This window comes from Planococcus citri, chromosome 5 (genome assembly GCF_950023065.1).
Source record: "Planococcus citri chromosome 5, ihPlaCitr1.1, whole genome shotgun sequence".
Classification (NCBI taxonomy): Eukaryota; Metazoa; Arthropoda; class Insecta; order Hemiptera; family Pseudococcidae; genus Planococcus; species Planococcus citri.
The window spans coordinates 17,236,210-17,257,154 of NC_088681.1; the positions used below are offsets into that span (position 1 = coordinate 17,236,210).

At 33.5% G+C, this 20,945-nt stretch overlaps 1 protein-coding gene across 2 annotated transcripts; it reads right to left on the reverse strand.

Annotated features, from left to right (window-relative positions):
* Positions 1–5,145: 5,145 nt before the first annotated feature.
* On the reverse strand, positions 5,146–16,889 carry LOC135846874 (alpha-tocopherol transfer protein-like). Of its 2 annotated transcripts, none has more exons than XM_065366221.1 (8): positions 16,472–16,889; positions 15,463–15,648; positions 10,184–10,349; positions 8,953–9,205; positions 7,393–7,503; positions 7,145–7,247; positions 5,865–6,036; positions 5,146–5,778 (listed from the first exon to the last, which is right to left on the reverse strand). In XM_065366221.1, exons 2-7 carry the CDS (start codon positions 15,623–15,625, stop codon positions 5,888–5,890), a joined length of 945 nt encoding a protein of 314 aa, XP_065222293.1. In that variant the 5' UTR covers positions 15,626–15,648; positions 16,472–16,889; the 3' UTR covers positions 5,146–5,778; positions 5,865–5,887. The 2 variants fall into 2 exon arrangements, with proteins under 2 accessions (XP_065222293.1, XP_065222294.1); XM_065366222.1 differs by having other exon boundaries at positions 5,843–6,036.
* Between the last annotated feature and the right edge of the window lie 4,056 nt (positions 16,890–20,945).

Genomic DNA, 20,945 nt, shown 5'->3' on the forward strand with positions numbered 1-20,945 from the left:
TTTGTTTTCTAGTTTGCCTAGGACTCTCAATTTGTGAACTTTTTGTAAGGAAAAATTCAAACTTGTTGTTTAACAAATTATAATTACTTAGTTGAAGAAAATAAAACATTTGGAGAATAAAACATTAAAACATTTGTCAATACATGGATTAAGGTCGATGATTTCGTAACTGTACAATTGTTTCGTTTTAATCAGTCATAAAATGAATTACATCAAATAAAACACTCTAAAATTAAATCAGAACTAGATAAAAAAAAAACAAAAAAAAAATGTTATTCATAAAATATAAACTAAATCACAATCCTCTAATTAACAATAGTATACAAAGAAAAATCGTCACAAATATCTCTTAAAACCATAAAAAATCGAAATTATGGAAAATGTGCATTTAAACAGTAAAGATAGTCTTTGTGGGAGAAAATAATAGTCTTTGTGGGAGAAAATAATCGTCATTTATAAATAAACATTACAAAAATCAAACAAGAGAAAAAATTCAGAATTTCTTTTAAAATGTTACTTATCATAAAATTCGTTAAAAATTCGTATGAAGACTTCTGGTCATTAAAAAAAAAACGTAGTACTTAGTCATTTCTAGTAGAAGTGTATAAAAGAAAATCGCTACAAGTACCAATAGGATAACACATATTATATTTAAGATAATGGAACAATTGATGAACCATGTCTGAATATTTACTTTGTTTCTTGCTAAATTTGGACACATTTCATTGACCAATTCTAGTAGGGTGCGTTGATGTCCGCCTGCTATCACTGCTATCATGATTTCCATTACTCTTCCAACCTCGCTTACTCCTATTCTGAGAAGTGTTGTTCCATTTGGAATCCTTTCCATGTTATGCGAGCAATGTAGCTCTGTTGTCATCGATTTTGCTTAATTTTAGTATTTTACCTGATTAGTAATTTTATTTACGAGGTTGTAAAAGTTTCAAAATTGGAGGATGTATTCGAATTTGCGTATCAACGTGTTAAATGGGCGGCACTGGCGACCATTTACAAATACGTGAAGATGTACTCCTGCATAAATTTGGGATGTTCCGATCTCGACGTGAAAATCTTCAAATAATAATTATGATACATTAAATGTGACTCACCAATGTGAGGCATTCGAGAAAGGTTGGGTTAGAAATGCTCACGCGGTCTCTCAGTACAAAGTTTCACACCAATACCAAATATGGAGTCTGCTCAAATATCTTCATCTCGCTGAGGCGTGGGATTCATCTTGTTTTTCTCTATCTATTGGGGCTTAGGTGTCCCTCTTGTGAAAGCTCCTTCTTTTCCAGCTTAGGTTTAAGATTTTATAAAATTCATAAAAACACAAAACATAATAAAATTTCCAAATTTGATGAAAATTCCATCAAAATTTAATACTGGAGGTAATCAAATGTTCATTAGTAATTCCAATCCCATCATTCGCTGAAACAATTTGATGCAATAAGGATATCTTCACTCCCTAAAGACAGTAGAAACAATGTAAATTACATATGTGACTAACTGACTAATAAACCAAATAACATACAATATAAAAAATAACATGCATCTTTTCAATGAGCATGATTTGTAAGAAGTGAATTATTTTGAACGAATGATTCATATATGTAGATACGTTTAATGTGAATATGTATCCCTTGTAAATTTGTATGTAGAATATCATAAACGACTTACTTACTGGATAATGAAATTTTACGTCTTAATGTACTCATTGGAATAGGAGCATTTACATTATATGCCCAATCCTTGTATGGTCCACGTCTTATTCGCTGACCTTGTTTGTTTTTTTTCTTCAATCTGCCATTGAGTTGTACTTTTCTTCAGACGAATAAATAAACGAACTTCTGTCTTTTCTTTTGGTCACTAAATTATTTGTTAATAGCACTCAGAAATATGTACCATTATTAACTAAATAAGCGCTTAATTTGCACACTATGTACTGATAATCAAGCTCGTATAATTACTGATAACGCACCAGTGCTGGTGCTGAGTACACCACCTACTAGTGGTGGGGGTGCTACTCAGATTGTTGCTTTCTGTCATGTGATACAGAAATATCATTCGAGTGTTTTTTCGTACCATTTCAGTCGCCATGATTTAAATTCGGACGTACGAGTAGCTCCAGTAAAATCACTGTAACATCGCGAATGAAATCCAACATTGTTGGGAATATTTTCCTGGAAATTTAAATTTGTGTATTTGTAGTTTTTATGTGTTCTGAATCGAGAGATTTTTTTACACTTTTCATAATTATCACAATTGAATACATTCACAATACCATCAACTTTTCTACACAAGAAACGTTCACGATCCATTGATGGTCTATCACAAAATGTCGCCTTATTTTAGCTTCAGGCATCTCGAACTCCAGTGTTTTGGTTATCAGAAGGCTATTTTTCGCTGGATCGTCAAGAATAATGATAAATCAGTTCTAAGAACTCGTAAAAAATAATATTACAGTTGAAGAAACATTGAGTCATAAAATATTAGCAGCCATTGACAATAATATTACTGATATGACATTCCCAGAAGACGTTTTTGGCAACGATGTCTGCCACATAATTATATGTATTGCGTCAGTTTGCAAAATTGCAACCATAATTTTCTAATTTTGGGGGGCTGTGGCACCACACTCGATGGGGAGGGGCGCGGCAGACGTATCTATTCAAACTTCTCTGATATCGACCTACAATTTGGAATATGTCTGCCAAATATATGCTGCCAGTTTGCAAAATTGCAACCATAATTTTCAAATTTTAGGGGGGCTGTGGCACCACACTCTACAGGGAGGGGCGTGGCAGACGTATCAATTTCAACTTCTCTGCTATCGAGCTACAATCCAGAATATGTCTGCCTCATATATTCTGTCAGTTTGCAAAATTGCAACCATAATTTTGAAATTTTGGGGGGCTGTGGCACCACACTCAACGGGGAGGGACGTGGCAGACGTATCGATTCCAACTTCTCTGATACCAAGCCACAATTTGGAATATGTCTGCCACATATATTCTTCAGGTTCAAAAAATCATTTTTTCTGAAATTTTGACCCCCCCCCAGCCCTTATTACATGAAGGGACAAGTTGAAGAGTGGCAGGTAAGTATTTTTATTACCTATTAAGTAATACAAAAGCTTTAGAACAAGTCTGCCGCATATATCTGGCGGTTCGTTTTTTAAAAATTTTCCCCAATTTTGTGGGCCTGCACCCCCTTCAGGGACAGGGTAGAGACCGGCAGATCGTATTTTTCCATTTACATTTTTGCAATTTCTGTGATGTTTGATACTTATATTTGTACAGTGGTCACCATGGGTATAAACTCAGTTTTGCTGAAACATACTTGGGAATCATTTTTTTTTTTAGAATTTCAACCAAAAAAACTTTTACATTTAAATTTATTACATTCTATAGTGAATTGTTTAAAATGGAATTCCTAATGAATGTTTCCATATTAATTTTTCAATATGATTTCAACCGGATTTTTTTGAGGTGCTGTATAATGAAGTTTGAAATGAAGAAGTTGAAAATAACAATTAAATTCAATTGATATCTAATGGAAAATATAATACTGTATAAAACACAAATGAAAAATAATAAAAATAAAACGGAAAATTAAAAATAGAAAGTCAATCAAAATCTTCCAAAATTGTGACTTAGTATCTGGGTTTTGGAGTTATTTTAAAATTGTAACAGGCGCACATGTTGAGAATAAAGTGGCCGCACAAGAGAATAATCTTGGTTTTGTTAGTAGCCCTGGATTGAAATCCAATCCATCTCCTTTTGAGATATTAAGAAATCATTTTTAGTTCTTCATTACTCAAAACTTTTAAAAATTTGTTCCAATTGGTCTGAGAAATGCTAGACAGCACACAAATCTAACCACTTGATCATGCAATTTCAGCATACAAGATGCTCGTATGGATTCTTATTTTTTTGAATAAAATCCATCCATACTTGATAATTTTTTACAAAGTAATGAGTTCAATTTAAAAAAAATAAAGTTAGCTCAAGTCCAGTGGTATAAGTACATAAATGAAGTAGATGCGATTAGTACATACTTACAACTACATTTTAACTAAGTATTAATTATTCGAGTTAGAAAAAAACATGTGTTTTTAAGATAAATACCTTACTTGAAATATTGGGTAAGTTTTTTTTAAAAAGAAAACAAAAACCTTTTTTTTTCTATGTAAGTAATTAGCCAAAAGCAGATCTTTTTCCACCTGCTGAGCTGGAGATTAATGCAACACATTTTTCCAAATTTTATGAACAACACCTTGGTACCACGATCTAAAAAATCAATTACCACAAATCAATCAATTGGGTACACAAATGAATCATAAATCACCATGCCTCAGGCTCAAAGGAATTTAATTTGACAATTTTTTTTTGCTTCTATTACCGAATCATTTGCATTCACTCGATAAGGGTAAGTCATTTAGAAGCTTGGTTAAATTGCAATAAAAGCAATTTGAAATAACCTAATTACTAATCTATACTTACTTGAGAAATATAAACAATGAAAAGTTGCTAAAATTTTGCAAACACAAAAATGATTATTAATTACGATAAATTGATCGAAAACTGTCTGCATAGAATACAATTTTGCAACAGTAAATGAAGAAACATGTTTCAAAAACATTGTAAGCTCCAGGTCAATTTTACTATTCGTGTTTTTACATCTTTGAGCCATCGTTCCTGGAAAGTTTATCAAAATCTGATGTAATGGTTCGTTTTGTCTATCCTAACAGCAACGATAAGAGGCACTTCTTTGATCAATTCATTTTCCTTATTTTTTTTATTTTTTTTGAAATGAGAAATTACTAAAAAGTCTGCAAGTATCCATTTTTAATTTTATGAATTTTGATCGACTTCGAGATGGTCAACAAAATACTTCAAAACAATCATGTCGCAAAAGTCAGTCAAAAGGTGATAGAGTGAGGTTAGGAATTATTGGTTATAGAAGGGGTTATAATAATTTTCGCCTAAGGTGGTGAAGATAATTTTCATTCCCTATAGAGTGAGATTTACCTGCCAGATAGATGGTTGAGTCGGACAGCTTTTTATGATTATACCAAATCACCGTATTATACACATCAAAATTACTATAATAGTGGTTTAAACAAGAATAAATAAATATCTCTTGCATGTCAATATTATTTATTTGTTGTAAAAAATACAATTAAGAGAAATCAATATAAAATACTTGCAGATATTTTATAGTTTAGAGGGAGACAGCTCCCTACTAGACAACTCGCGTTAATGAAGAGAAGCATCATAAAACATAAATTATGACAATAATCATTTTAAATTTTCATCTGAGAAGTTGATTTTTTTATTACAAAAAAAAACAATAAAAGAAAAAAGAAAAAAGAAAACAAAAGCAAAAAAAATGAAGATGGCAAAAGCCCGCCGTTTTAAATTACATGCTCCAATAAAGAGAAAACACATTAAAAAACTGAAAATGAAAAAAGATGACAAAAGTTCAGACTCCATAATTTTTTATTGTAGAATTATTTTATCTGAGAAAAAAAAGCAGCCTATTTGATTTGAAATTAACATGAAAAAAAAACCGACAAAAGCCCAATTTTTTAATACACTTTTTTTCTGTTTTGTTTATCTTTTGTTTTATTCATTAAACTAGATGATCTTGCGATATACCAACCTATCCTCCTCCGGCAAACCAAGACGTACGAGAACACATCTTGGAACTGATGAACTAACTTGATTGATTTTTTTGATTCGGAATTTGGACAACTTATGTACTTATATGAACCTGCAATTTAAAATGTTTTATTTATTTATTCATCCATTGTTATCGATTATTTCAATGTACTTACACTGTTGAGTCTTGCTATATACCTGTATTAGCCATAAAAGTTTTATCAGTCCAATGTTAACTTCCTGAAAGTACCATTCTGGCCGTATTTATCATTTTTGCCATCTTTTCGGCATCTCTTCGATTCATCTGATACTAAATTACGATTTGTCTGGAACCAGTCGTAGTGATCCAAAATGCGATCTCTCCACATTTCTGTAAGAAATATTTTAAATTTCGATTTAAAATTAAAACAAGTCTTAGGGCCTGTATCACTCTATTCTTCAGGACTCGACACTCGGATAGACTGATTGATGAAATTTCAATAGATTCATTTTATTGACAACGACTAGAACTCCATGCTTGAATCATTATGTTTTCAATTTGCTAAATATAAATTTGACTAATCTATCCAATTTTCATTTTTTTTTCAATTTTATGCATGATTCGAACAATTCACTAATTTTTGATACTCACCGAATTAATTTTGTAATTTCATAATCACCTTGAAAATTAAATTCCAAAATGAGCTCTAGGTACTCATGTAAATGTTGGATATCTAAATTAAAAAGTAGGTATTTAATAAAAAAAACATAGCAAGTGTATTTATTTTCTTTTTAGAATAGTCGAAAAACCTTAAATAAAACTTTTGGCAAATATGTAAGTATTTCATCGCTTTCATTGATTTGATGATACGAGTACTTGAAAAACCATCATTCAACTTGGCAAATTTTATAGCAATCTTGATAAAAGTATGTATTACATTGCTCGGAGGCAATCTTATTTTTCATTTACTATCCAGCTATACGTTCATATTAACTTCACTTAGAAGTTTCGTCGTTTTTAGATTTATTTTTCTTTTCATTGTAGGTAACTCGTAGGTACCTAACTACCTATTACTTACTTATACTTACCAATCTAGCCATTAATTTAAAAAACGATTTTTAAAACACGTTTAGGTAAACATAAGCAGATGGTAACGTTGAATAAATATACGTGTATGGGCCAGCGATTTTCTAATTACTGCCTTGAAATTTTTCTTATTTTGTTCAAGGACAATTCAGTAAATCACTAAAGTCAAAATTTTTCGGACATAGGAACCAGAATGATAATTAGTATTTGATTTGAACATGTTCGGCATTCATATTCGTACCACGAGTATTAGTTTAATTAGTTCCGTCTGAATTGGGTGAGCATTGGATTTTCATGCATACTATATGATAGATATCTGTTCCCATGTGCCTGCCTAAGCAGCGTACTGCGTAGGCAATATTTGTTTACTTTTTATAAGTACTATAATGTCAATATTAGACGGTACACTGACCATGCATTTCTTGCAATGTTTGTAATTCGCCACCAAGATCGGCTGGTAAAACTTCCTTTGGTAACGTCTGCCATAAAGATTGGAGATCTTTGTGAACGCTTAACTACAAAAAAAAAAAAAAAAAAAGATGTGAATAACTAATTAGCACACAATTTTACAAGATATTTTCTATGTTGAATACGTTTGAAGTATAGGTACATTTCAAAAATTTATTAAAGCATGAATTTTGTGTCAAGATTCATACTTACTCTAGACATGACCTTTTTCGTTAAAAATGGTTTGATAATTTTCACAGCAGCTTCAACGAATGTTGGAGGATAGATTATATGCGTATGCTTTAAACGAATGGGGTAAGCTTTCTGAAAACAATGAGCTACATTATTTTTTCAAATCACTGAAATGTAAAGATAATATATCTATTTGGTTATACATTCCTACAAAAAAAGACTTTTGTTAGGTAACATGTTTTCAATACTTGGTTACCCCCACTCTACGAGTATAAGTATGTATATAGTCCAAGAGCTATACCACTGCGATTGGGCCGAAATAACTGAAAGCTGGGGATGGTCTCAAAAGTTAGTATACATACCCCTATTTTGAAAACACTTGGTCTGCCGATCCGCAGCTGCTGCTTCAAAGCTCAGTGAAAGCTCTAAAGTTCAAAATTTTTCTAAACTTTCATCTGAGAAAACTGATGGCTAAAATTGGTGCCGAATTATAGAATTTTTCACGCTGAATCCGAATATATCGGTCTGCCGACCCATAAGTGCCGCCAAAGCCCCACCAGACTGGGTCAGAAGGGGAGCAAATTTGAGAAATTTCATGTTTTTGGGCTAAATTCTCATAAAAAGCTACAAAATCGGGCTAAAAATTATTTTCATGCAGTTTAACGGAATGCTCTATATCTAAGATGATTTTCAGGCACCAAAATTTTTCAAAATTTTCATTTTTTGGGGGGGGTGGGGCGTGAGGGGAGTATTAATGAATTTAGCAAATATGGCCTTGTGATATATCAATGAAAAAATTGCTGAAAATTACACTCACAACAAAAAAATGAAGATTCGTTCATTTTTTGAATTTTTTCGAATTTTGATTTTTTGTGATGAGTTTATTTCATTGAGTGAAAGGGGGTTTTCAACTTTTTCAACAGATCGTAAAAATGGGGGTGAAATGGGTCAACTTTTACCTATCAAAATTTTTTTTCATGTTTTAAATCAAAAAATTGCATTTTTTCGCAAACTTTATATTTTTTAAAATCAACTTTGCAACATGTTACCATCCCAATTTTCTAATATGCTATTCAGCATGAAAAGTTGTCCATAATATATTTTTTTCAGAATTTTTGAGAGTCGGAACGATATGAAAACTATGTTTTGAAACTTTTTGAGCTAATTTTTTGTACTAAAAAAAGTGGCAACACTGATTTTTATGATATCACCACAAAGCCTTTCAAAACTCTTAACTATGGGAAAATGATCCATTTTGGTCTGTATCGCGGTTATCGAGTAATCCACTGCTGAAATGGATGATATTTTTGGTTCACTGAAAACTTTGACACCACCTGGCTGCCTTTAAAAATGGGCTAGAGGGCTGCGATTTGCGCAATTGGTCATCCCTTCGGTAGGTCTTTCCACAGGAAAAATTTCAAAAAAATCGACGAACCCCCTACTACTTCTTGGTCTAATTGACGTGGAATGACCCAACTTTAACCTTCGAGATACCCACACAAATAAATAAATAAAATAATTCTAATGAGAAATATGAAAAAGTTCGACGAATGATGCACTTTTCACAATGTTCACACTTACTTTGGCTAATTTGAAAACTTTTTTTAACATGGTGAGATCAAATTGAGCCAAATGCCCCAAGGTTCCATAACGAGCATAAATGACCACATGAATTCCAGTAAAATCTATTCCAGCTTTTTGCTGGATATCGAGAACCATGCCCATTCTTCTAAAGAAGTCCATCGGCTGGAACAGTGCTGCGTTTTCACTTCTGACGCCGTAGAGCATAATTCGTAATCCATCGGGAGTTAATTTGGGTAGTAACATCATAAACCTGTTGATAATTTGTTCAAAATTAATATTATCGAATACGTAAGTAGGTATTTTGATATGTAAGTCTAGGTATCTACGTACAAGGGCACTGGGCATTAATAACCAAAATTTGCAATGTGCATGAAAAAAATTCTCAAGTAAATTTCAAGAATAAAAAATAACTATTAGAGTTGATGTTGTTGGAGGGATCAATTGCACATATAAGATGTTAAGTAAATAGGCATTTCTCAAAATTGGGTGGTTTCTGGAAAAAATCATAGAACCATAGTTTCTAATAAAATGTGATGAAAATTTCAGTTTTTCAAGTCAATATTTCACATCCTAAAAAAAGGTTCAAAGTACTAAAATTGTTTTTCTTTTCAAATTTTTGGGTGTGTTTAAGGAGGAGGGAGGAGGAAAAAAATCTTCGATCCTCGATATCCATCTACAATATTTATTCTAATAGTCATAAAGACAATTTTTCAGTCGAGTTTTTTCATTTCGTTTGAATAACATTAAGTAGGTACCTACTTACTGCAAAAAGAGAGAGAAAATACGAAAGTAAAAAATATGCTTTCAAAATAGATTCATAATGAAATAAGTGAGCGAATAATAATTTTGTCAATTTTATAATTCTCTCGTTCCTACCTAATTGAAAAAATAAAAATGTGAAAAATTCAGTCTATAAATTTCTTGCCAACGTTTAGCTAGTTTCCCACAAAAAATTCTACCAGTAAGTTTTTCTCATAGTTGTTTGCACATTTTGAAAAAAAATCTGTACAGAAGAATGCAAAAAATCTACAGATTTTTTTACACATATAGGTATGTCATTGTAGGTTCTGGTTTAATAACCTTTCTCCGTCTCTCTCTCTCTCTCTCTATACACATACGCCCTCTCCTCTCGGGAAATTCCCAATCAACCCAAAACTTCACCACAGCCACTCGTAATTACATATTTATAGCCTAATAATACCTATCATTATACTTTGTAAATACTTACAAGTTGTCAAATACATTTGAATACAAATAAGCCTGGAAATCTTTAATTGAGAAAATTTCACCAAATATATGTTTTGCTTTGAAATAGCAATCAACTGCGGTTTTTGTTTTCTCGACATTGTTCTTTGTTAGTCGTAGAAACCCTTCGATCCAATAGTTGATTTCCTCTGCAAAAAAAAAAAAAATAAATAAATAATAAAACCGCAAATACCTACATATGGTTACATTATAATAAACCATTATTTCATAGGTGCTTATAAATCGTACATCTGTATAATTATGTAGGTATTATGTACACATAATAAACGTTTTTTTATCCTTGACATCGACATCTAACGTGATATGGTATTTACCTGTATTACTGCTTAAATTTTACTTTACTTATGGTGTTTAGCTGTTTGAATCATCAGTTGTGACGTAAAACATTACCTATGTTGGATTAAAAGCGGTATCTATTTGTTAAACTCTATTGCGTATGAAATAAGCTATGAAACTATTAATTTAGAAGAAATACGTGTTTTGACAATATCTCCATAGTTGGGTTTTCCTCTAAAATTTCATTCGTGTTTGGTTGACTATGTATTAGGTACTTCTATCTAAGTATGTGTTATAAATAATTATGAGTGTGGAGTATTAGGAAGCGTATGGGTATTAAAATTTGCGACAGCCTACCTACATCTTTTCATTTTTTGAAGAGTACCTCCACCTTCCACCTAACAGTTCCTATACGTCGTTTCTATGTATCTGAAATATATTGTTTTTCTTCAAATGAATCTACTTCATCATGTCGCAAAAAAATAGCTATCGAAGTACTCATGACATGATTGTACCTGAGTAGCTTATTACGGGTTTTAAAATTGTTTCAACTTTCGACTCTCGATACATTTATTGATAATTTACACAAGCATCCCATACGCGTTTCGCCTTTCGGCATCACCACACCTCAACAAAAATATGATTAGAAATTATCCAATTAAATATGTGATATGTGTACAATTATCCAATACGATTAATGTCACGATTAAAATAATTCATGGTATTCGAAAATGTGCCGACAGTCGAAAGTTGTAACAATTTTTAAATAGATAATATAGCGACATGAAAGTTTTATTCATTGGGTAGAAGTTTCATAATTGTTATCGGAATTCGTATTGAGTACTTATTGCAAAAAATAAATATATCCATGTTCTGAAAATTATTCCTCAAACAACAATCGCGAAAAGGAACTTTCTGTACATACTTACAAGGGAACCTCTTGAGGTGTCCGCCTCCGATTTGAACGGGACCGCGATTTTTGGAAAGAACATGTTCTAAAACACCCAAATCCAAATTTTCAGCTGCCCAAGTTCATTTTTCGATTTTTGGCGAATTTTTGAAAATCCAAAATTGACTATTTTGGTGATTTATGCTTTTTTTTATAAAGTACGTACTTGATCAGTAAAAATGTTCAAAATAAGTCCTCAACCTGATATTAATCACCCAAATCCAAATTTCGCCATTTCCAGCCTTTCTGGAGCCTCCAGCGCTATTTTTCCATTTCTCCAGAATTTTGGATTTGCTCCAGAAGGCGTGAATATGAAGTTGGGCAGCTAAAAATCGAGTAGTGTGTTATGCTCGATCTGTTTAACGAGTTTATCCACATTTGAGTCGATTTTGGGAGGGAAACCTCAAGAGTGGTTTTTTGACCAGCTTTTTTCATAATAAGAAATCCAAAAAAATCAAAATTTTACCGTTTGCGAGTAAATTTTTCGAAATTTGCACGAATCGCTGTATTTCGAACACAACAAACCCCCTGAGACCGAATTCCGCCATTTCCAGCCATTCTGGTGCCTCCAGCGCAATTTTTCCATTTCTCCAGAATTTTGGATTTGCTCCAGAAGGCGTGAATATGAAGTTGGGCAGCTAAAAATCGAGTTGTGTGTTATGCTCGATCTGTTTAACGAGTTTATCTACATTTGAGTCGATTTTGGGAGGGACACCTCAAGAGTGGTTTTTTGACCAGCTTTTTTCATAATAAAAATATCCAAAAATTAAAGGGAGGCCTAAGAAAGGCTGGAAATAGCGAAATTCGCTCTCCTGTGGTTAATTAATGACAAAATACAGCGATTTGCGCAAATTTCAAAAATTTTCTCACAAACGAGGAATTTTTGGTTTTTGGATATTTTTATTTTGAAAAAAAGCTGGTCAAAAAACCACTCTTGAGGTGTCCGCTCGAGAATCAGCTCAAATGTGGATAAATTCGTTGAACAGGTCGAGTATAACACACAACTCGATTTTTAGCTGCCCAACTTCATAGTCACGCCTTCTAGAGCAAATTCATAATTCTGGAGAAATTGAAAAATAGCGCTGGAAGCTCCAAAATGGCTGGAAATGGCGAAATTTGGATTTGGGGGGGGGGGGGGGGTTAAATATCAGTTTAAGGATATATTTTGAACATTTTTGCTGATCAAGTACGTACTTTTTGAAAAAAGGCATCAATCACCAAAATAGTCAATTTTGGATTTTCAAAAATTCGCCAAAAATCGAAAAATGAACTTGGGCAGCTGAAAATTTGGATTTGGGGGTTTTAGAACAGGCTCTTTCCAAAAATCGCGGCCTCGTTCAAATCGGAGGCGGACACCTCAAGAGAAATAGGCTTTTAAAGCCGACCGAAATTCAAATCAGAAAAAAAAAAAATTTTAAAAATTGATCAATGATGACATTTTTTAATCCTTTTGAAGAAATTTTGGCATTGTATTCTTCCTACGTAAGAAGAAAATTACCTACTTAAAATGTTCATTCCACAAAATTGGAGATGTGCCGTTACAGTGCAGTATGAGCAAATTTTTTGACCTTAAATATGGCATGATAAGAATAACATTACAGGTACATACATAGGTAGATATTTCTAATTGAAGTACTTTTACGAAAAAAATAAAATAAAATAATGGTCACTATAAAGACCACAATTGAAAATATGCCATTAGTTATATAAAATGTATTTAGGTGTAGGTAGGTAGAGGTACGCACAATCATGCGTGTTTTTTTAAATGAGTGAGAAATTTGTAAGACATGATTATTATACATTAATTACATAACAGGTAAATAATTGAACTTGAACTTGTTTTGTAATTGTTATTTGAGAATTTAAATTATTTTAACGATTCGAGAATTACTTAGATGCTAAGTACTTAATGTTAGTGCGTTTTGTGTACCTACTAAGTACATAATTTAAAAATACCGCGAATAGTACCATACAAAGTATGAATGACTATATTTATATAGCTCGTTCAACCGGCGTAATGATAACATTAACAAGAATGAAACATTGAAACTTGGATAAATGTATTATATGAAATGAAAATAGGTACCTAGTTTTAATGCAAATAATTGAGTACCTATCTCCGTCATTCTGCCTACAAATATAAGTAGGTATCTACGTAAAAAATGTGCATATTTGTTCTATAAAATAATATGTACCTACTGACAAAGGGACCTCTTGAGGTGTCCGCCTCCGATTTGAACGGGACCGCGATTTTTGGAAAGAACATGTTCTAAAACCCCCAAAACCAAATTTTCAGCTGCCCAAGTTCATTTTTCGATTTTTGGCGAATTTTTGAAAATCCAAAATTGACTATTTTGGTGATTTATGCTTTTTTTCAAATGTTCAAAATAAGTCCTAAACCTGATATTAACCACCCAAATCCAAATTTCGCCATTTCCAGCCATTCTGGAGCCTCCAGCGCTATTTTTCAATTTCTCCAGAATTATTAATTTGTTCCAGAAGGCGTTCATATGAAATTGGGCAGCTAAAAATCGAGTTGTGTGTTATACTCGATCTGTTTAACAAGTTTATCTACATTTGAGTCGGTTTTGGGAAGGAAACCTCAAGAGTGGTTTTTTGACCAGTTTTTTTCAAATGAAAAATCAAAAAAAATCATAAGATAACCAGTTGCGAGGAAATTTTCAAAATTTGCGCGAATCGCTGTATTTTGTCCACAACAAACCCTCTGACACCGAGTGCCGCCATTTCCAGCCATTCTGGAGCCTCCAGCGCGATTTTTCAATTTCTCCAGAATTTTCAATTTGCTCCAGAAGGCGTGAATATGATGTTGGGCGGCTAAAAATTGAGTTGTGTGTTACACTCGACCTGTTTAACGAATTTACCACATTTGAGCAGATTCCGGAGGGGACACCTCAAGAGTGGTTTTTTGACCAGCTGTTTTTCAAAATTAATCATCCAAAAATCAAATATTTCCCGTTTGCGAGAAAATATTCGAAATTTACGCGGATCGCTGTATTTCGTCATGAACTAACCCCAAGAGGGCGAATTTCGCCATTTCCTGCCATTCCGGAGCCTCCAGAACCACTTTTTAATTTCTCCAGCATTTTTAATTTACTCCAGAAGGCGTTAATTTGATGTTGGGTAGCTAAAAATCGACTTGTGTGTTATACTCGACCTGTTTAACGAATTTATTCACATTTGAGCCGATTCTAGAGGGGACACCTCAAGAGTGGGTTTTTGACCAGCTTTTTTGAATCGCTGTATTTTTCGTCATTAATCAAGCCCACGAGGGTGAATTTCCCCATTTCCAGCCTTTCTGGAGTCCCTGGAGAAATTGAAAAGTCGCGCTGGAGGCTCCAGAATTGCTGGAAATGGTGACAGTCGCCCTCGTGGGCTTAGTTCATGACAAAATACTGCGATTCGCGCAAATTTCGAAAATTTCCTCGTAAACGGGAAAATCTTGGTTTTTGTAAATTTTTATTTTGAAAAAAAGCTGGTCAAAAAACCTCTCTTGAGGTGTCTGCTCCAGAATCGACCGAAATGTGGATAAATTCGTTAAACAGGTCGAGAATGACACACAACTCGATTTTCAGCTGCCCAACTTCATATTCACGCCTTCTGGAGCAAATTCAAAATTCTGGAGAAATTGAAAAATAGCGCTGGAGGCTCCAGAATGGCTGGAAATGGCGAAATTTGGATTTGAGGGGGGGGGGTTAATATCGGTTTTAATACTTACTTTGAACATTTTTATTGATCAAGTACGTACTTTTTGAAAAAAAGCATAAATCACCAAAATAGTCAATTTTGGATTTTCAAAAATTCGCCAAAAATCGAAAAATGAACTTGAGCAGCTGAAAACTTGGTTTTGGGGGTTTTAGAACATGCTCTTTCCAAAAATCGCGGTCCCGTTCAAATCGGAGGATAGGCGGACACCTCAAGAGGTTCCCTTGTGAGCAGGTAATGCGGAATTTCATTTTATAAAAAATGCACAATAAATTTGAAATTTTATTGCAAACCTTCTTTTGATGCTGGTATACGGGGTAAATGAGGCTGCTTGACCATCCATTGTCTAATATGAGCGACATCGCGTCGAACTATCTCCGGCGTCATATTATATTCTTTGAATAAATTTTTCACTCCTTCCGGATCAGGGTCCGGTCCAGAAGACAGTACCACCATTTTTTATTTGGACTATTACTTTCCTAAATAAAATAATCCTATTAGTATAGGTATACACGTACGATACTTCGTACACACGAATCATAAACGAAAAGTAGGCTATTATTTAAGTTATTAGGTAAAACTAATCCAACTTTTTTTCAATCGACAATTCAGGAAAAATTTTCGAGTTCAGTCACATAAATGAGGAGTTGAGGTTCAGCATTCATGGTAGATTTGGAAAATTTCCTCAAATCATTAAGTACGTAATATTTTTCCTTTTAATAAAACGATAGCGAAGTTTTTTTATTTCAGTCGATCTATCTCCAAAAGAAATGATTAAGTAGGTAAGTAGGTGTGTTGGCTTTGTGCATTAATAAATTATTGATTTCATAAAAATCAATTTCATTTTTGACGAGAGATCTTTGGGTTTTTTCAGCAATGAAAATGAGGTAGATTGAAGTTTCGAATGGGTTTATTCATTCATCTGTCCATACATTACATATGGTTAATTCGCTGATAACCAATTTTTCAAATAGTTTAGATGAGGAGGTATCATTCTGAAGAGAGAACTCATCAAGGCTATAATGATTTATGATTGATCAAGTTTAAATTCCGTTCTGCATATAATTACAACTGTGAAAAACGCACGTGTTTTAAAAATATGTAATTTTATACGCCGACGCAAATCGTACCAAGAATTGAATTACGACGCGACGTAATTTATGTTTTTTAAAATCAAAACGCTGAATCCATACCTATGAGAATGTATTACCTTTGAATAGAAAAACTCGCAATGATCCTGAACTGTCGTAATAGTACCTACTTAATCCATCACCAACAATAGCAAAATGATTAGATACTCACTATTTGACACAAAACTAGTCGAATTTCTCGTGATTAACGAATAAAAAAAAATATTTTCAAAAATAAAAATTTGATCAGCTATTTAAAAAAATACACGAAAAATAATCGATTAAACGAAAACGTAGAAAATTCTTCAGCGTCGATACCGGATTTACGATAGCACTCGAGTATCACAGCTGGTTAAAATTTTCACTTTTTTTCTCAAATTATCAAAATGTCGAAAAACTAGATCCATCGAACTAATCACACGACTTTAACGCGAATAACCATTGTAATACGCGTACTAGTACATTGGCATCGCAATTAAAATTGTCAAATCATCGTATAACAATCCGTAAATTCGTAGCGATCAATTTTCTCGTCGAGATTTTTAAGTATCACTATCCGCGAAACACGCGCTAATAAAAATCTGCGTCTGCCAACTGGAATCTAGTTTACGGTTAATTCTATTTCGAGAGGGGGAAGAAGAAGGTACATGATTGAAAAACAAGATTCCCTTGAACTTGTGCGATTCGCATTAAAATTAAAATGCGCGCTGCTGTTCGTCGTCGTTCTTTAAAGACATGGCACGGACAGCGTGCAAATTTTTCTTGTCGCAAAATTTTACTCGTAGAGGTATTTCGATGTTTTTAAAGAGGAAACATTAAAATAATTAGCTTATATACAGTATACATTGCTTAGGAGGAAATGTGAATCTGTAAGTAATGTGTGTCGGCAAGACGGAAGGAAAACTATGGTAAAATAAGTACATTATATACCTAATGGAAACGCTAACTTTTGATTTTAAAATGGATTTTTTCAAAATCAGTAGGAAGCTTTTATTCACTAGACAGAATTGTGATGTAATGTAGGCGAATTATTAGCATTTAAAAAAACATTTTTACCTTGTCAAGATTTTTTTGCGGGAAATTATCGAGGATTACCCCCTGAATAATTCCTGAGAGTTACCATGCACCCTGTACCCCTCTTGCTAATTTTTTTATGGGGGGCTGAACCCCCCAAAATGGGTTTTTTGCAGTTTTCTCCTCAGGGGTTGATGTTACGTACTTTTTTGTTCTACGTCAAATTTCCGATCTAGTAATATATCAACTGTCCATCTACCCCAAGGGGGTGAGGCTAAAACCATTCAAATGAGAGGAGTTTTCTAAAAAACACAAAAAAGTTATCGGTGCGTAGGAGGGGTGAAATGTTCCCCGAGAGCGTTCGAGTTGACACTAGCATGAAAGGTAGGTACCATCGAGAAACTACCACGTGAAAAATTTCAGATCCACACCACCTCCCCTTTTATGGGGAACCCCCCTTTTTTGAAATTTCATTAACACTTTTCTCAGCCCCATTTCAACCGATTTCGAAAATAGTTTAGGATGTTATATACATATAAATGCGTATTATTAGATATCCCCACAAAAATTTTCAACTCCCTCCCCTCATATTTACCCCTCAAAATGGTGTTTTTTTCATTTTTTTATGCCTATTAAGAATGAAGATTGCGAGGTATAATTTTGGAAACACGTTTTTTGGATGTATTTTTGGCCCAAACATCATATACGCTATTATAAATTTTTGCTTTGATGCGCCGTGGTGAAAAATTGGAAGAATGTATCTTAGTGGTGGGGGGAGGGGTGAGGGGTGAAATGGGAATTTTGGGGAAAATAACTATTAATGAGTAAGGTATCGTTTTCATATGATTCGATACCGCTGAGCACGAATATGACTTCAGATTTTCTGCTACAGTCACCTATAGTTCTCTCCAGAGCCCCTCAGCCCCTCCTCAATTTTTACTATTTTTGAAATGAAGTTATTTTTATGACATTGGTTTCGTTTTCATATGATTCGATACCGCTGAGCACGAATACAACTTCAGATTTTCTGCTACAGTCACCTATAGTTCTCTCCAGAGCCCCTCCAGGGTGTCCACAAGCCTAGAAAACCTGGAAAAGTCAGGGAATTTCGTAATTTTCATGCAAAATCCCTGAAATTTTGAAAAAACGATCAATTGCAAATTTCAGATAAGGACCTGTTATGAAAGGAAACCATTATTTCCTACTTCTCGAACCATAAATTTTCAAAAGCTTTTGCCCTCGCTTCGCTCGGGCTTGTTTTCTTTTCTTTTTAAGCGGCCAGATAAACATTTCTAGATAATAAAAATCAAAGTTTTAAAGCCAAAAAATGAACTCACGAAAAAAACATCGTTTTTATGCATCTAAAAGTACACATTTACAAGAGCTTTCGCCCTCTTTTGAGCCTGTTCTATTTTCTTTTTCAAAATAATTTCCTTTCAAAAAGCATTATTCAAATTCTAAAATTTTAAAAGCCAAAAAAACCTAGTTACTCATTCTCACATGAAAAAACCTCGTTTTTATGCCTTTCGAAATGCAAATTTTCAGAAGCTTTCGCCCTCACTTCGCTCGACCTTGTTCTCTTTTTTTCAAAAATAGTTAACTTCCTTCAAAAAAACATCATTCCAATATTAAAATTTGAAAAATCAAAAAATAAACTCTTTTCATTTAAAAAAACCTCATTTTTTGGCATCTAGAAATGAAAATTTTCAAAAGTTCTCGCTTCGCTCGGGCCAATTTGTTTCTCAATTTTAAGATGAACAAATTTCACATTTTGATGCCTCCAAAAATCCATAAAAGAAAAGAAACATTTTCAAAAGTTATTTATTATAAATACAGTGGGTTCCGCTTAATGTGGGCGCGTTGGTCCAAGGCATGTTCCACTCTATTAAGCGAAAAACTCTAATAACCGATGCAGAAAAAAACTTCAAAATTCCAAATTTAATTGAAGTTTTATCACTTTTCGATGTTTTTTAAATGTGATTTCAATACTGTTTGTGTTTTTTAGTTATGGTTAATCTTTTAATACACTTTGAACACTTTTTTTTTTACGATTTTTATAAATTTTTACAAAAATTTCATCATCTCGTGCTAATTTTCATCAATTTTCATATTTTTTCATCCAATTTTTGTTAAATTTTGCTGAAATTCATGATTTTCTCCAACTTTTAAAGATTAGTCCACTCTATTAACCGAGTGCAATGCTCATTTTCACTATTATAAGTGATAAAACTTGCATGCAAAAAGATGCAAACGTTCCGTTCCAACCCATTTCAACTCTATTAAGCGAATTTCTCTATTAACCGATGACACATTAAGCGGAACTCACTGTATTGTAATCAATTGGCCAAACTTGATGCAGGTTTCATTTATTTATTTATTTATTTTCAAGTAAAAAAGTTAATAATCAAAGTTGAGCTGTTTTTCATATCCGAAGAAGTATCCAGTTCGAAGAGAAGCTTATAAAAAAAAAAATACACCCCCCAAAAATGTTTTTTTCTTCAACCAAAAGTATGGGGTAAGCATAGAATATTGAAAAAAATGGTCTGGAAAAATGGAAAAATTGGTCTGGAAAACCTGGAAAAGTCAGGAAAAATCATTTCCAGAAATGAGTGGACACCCTGCCTTCAGCCCCCCTCAATTTTCACTATTTTTGAAATGAAAGTTATTTTGAAAACATTGGTTTCGTTTTCATATGATTCGATACCGCTGAGCACGATTACGACTTCACATTTTCTGCTACAGTCACCTATAGTTCTCTCCAGAGCCCCTCAGCCCCCTCAATCTTCACTATTTTTGAAATAAAGTTATTTTGATGACATTGGTGTCGTTTTCATAAATGATTCCACACCGCTGAGCATGAATACGACTTCACATTTTCTGCTACAGTCACCAATAGTTCTCTCCAGACGCCATTTTGAGGGGAAAATGAGGGGGGGTGAAAATTTTTATGGGGATACGTCTTATGGATGTTCACAACATACCAAAAAATTAAAAAAATCGGTTCACATGGAGCTGAGAAAGAAATTTCCATTGTAATTTCAGAAAAGGGTGGGGGGGTCTCGAAACGGGGGGGGGGTCCGAGGGTCTGAAACTTTCGTGACGGAAGGTGCTCAAGGGTACTCACCTTCCATGCAAATATCAACCCTGAAGCTCTCGGGGGGCAAATTCGCCATACTTATCCATCTATAGCCTTTTACAGGAAGGGCGTTTGAAGTTTTGAGTCTATGTATCAAACGATCTAAAATTTGTAGGTCCTTGAAACTTGCACCACTTTTGGCCCCCATGAGTGCCAACATAACCCGGTATTCTTTTCAGAATCATCACATTCAAGGTTGCCAAGTCCAATAATCGAAATTTCCCAAAATCAATTATAATAATTCGTCTATACCTACTTAAGCACATAACGATCTTGTATCCATCTTCACATGCTAACTTCAGAAAACAACAAATAAGTACATAAGTAATTCATCGCACCATTATAATATTCGATTTACCTACGCAGAATTTTAACCAAAATATGAAAAATTAAACGAGGCAATCACAGCATAATACGAACATTTGAACGCGAGTCATTATACGAATTAGTTAAGCGAGTAACGCATCGCCCGTAGTCGTTATCCCACAACGATTTC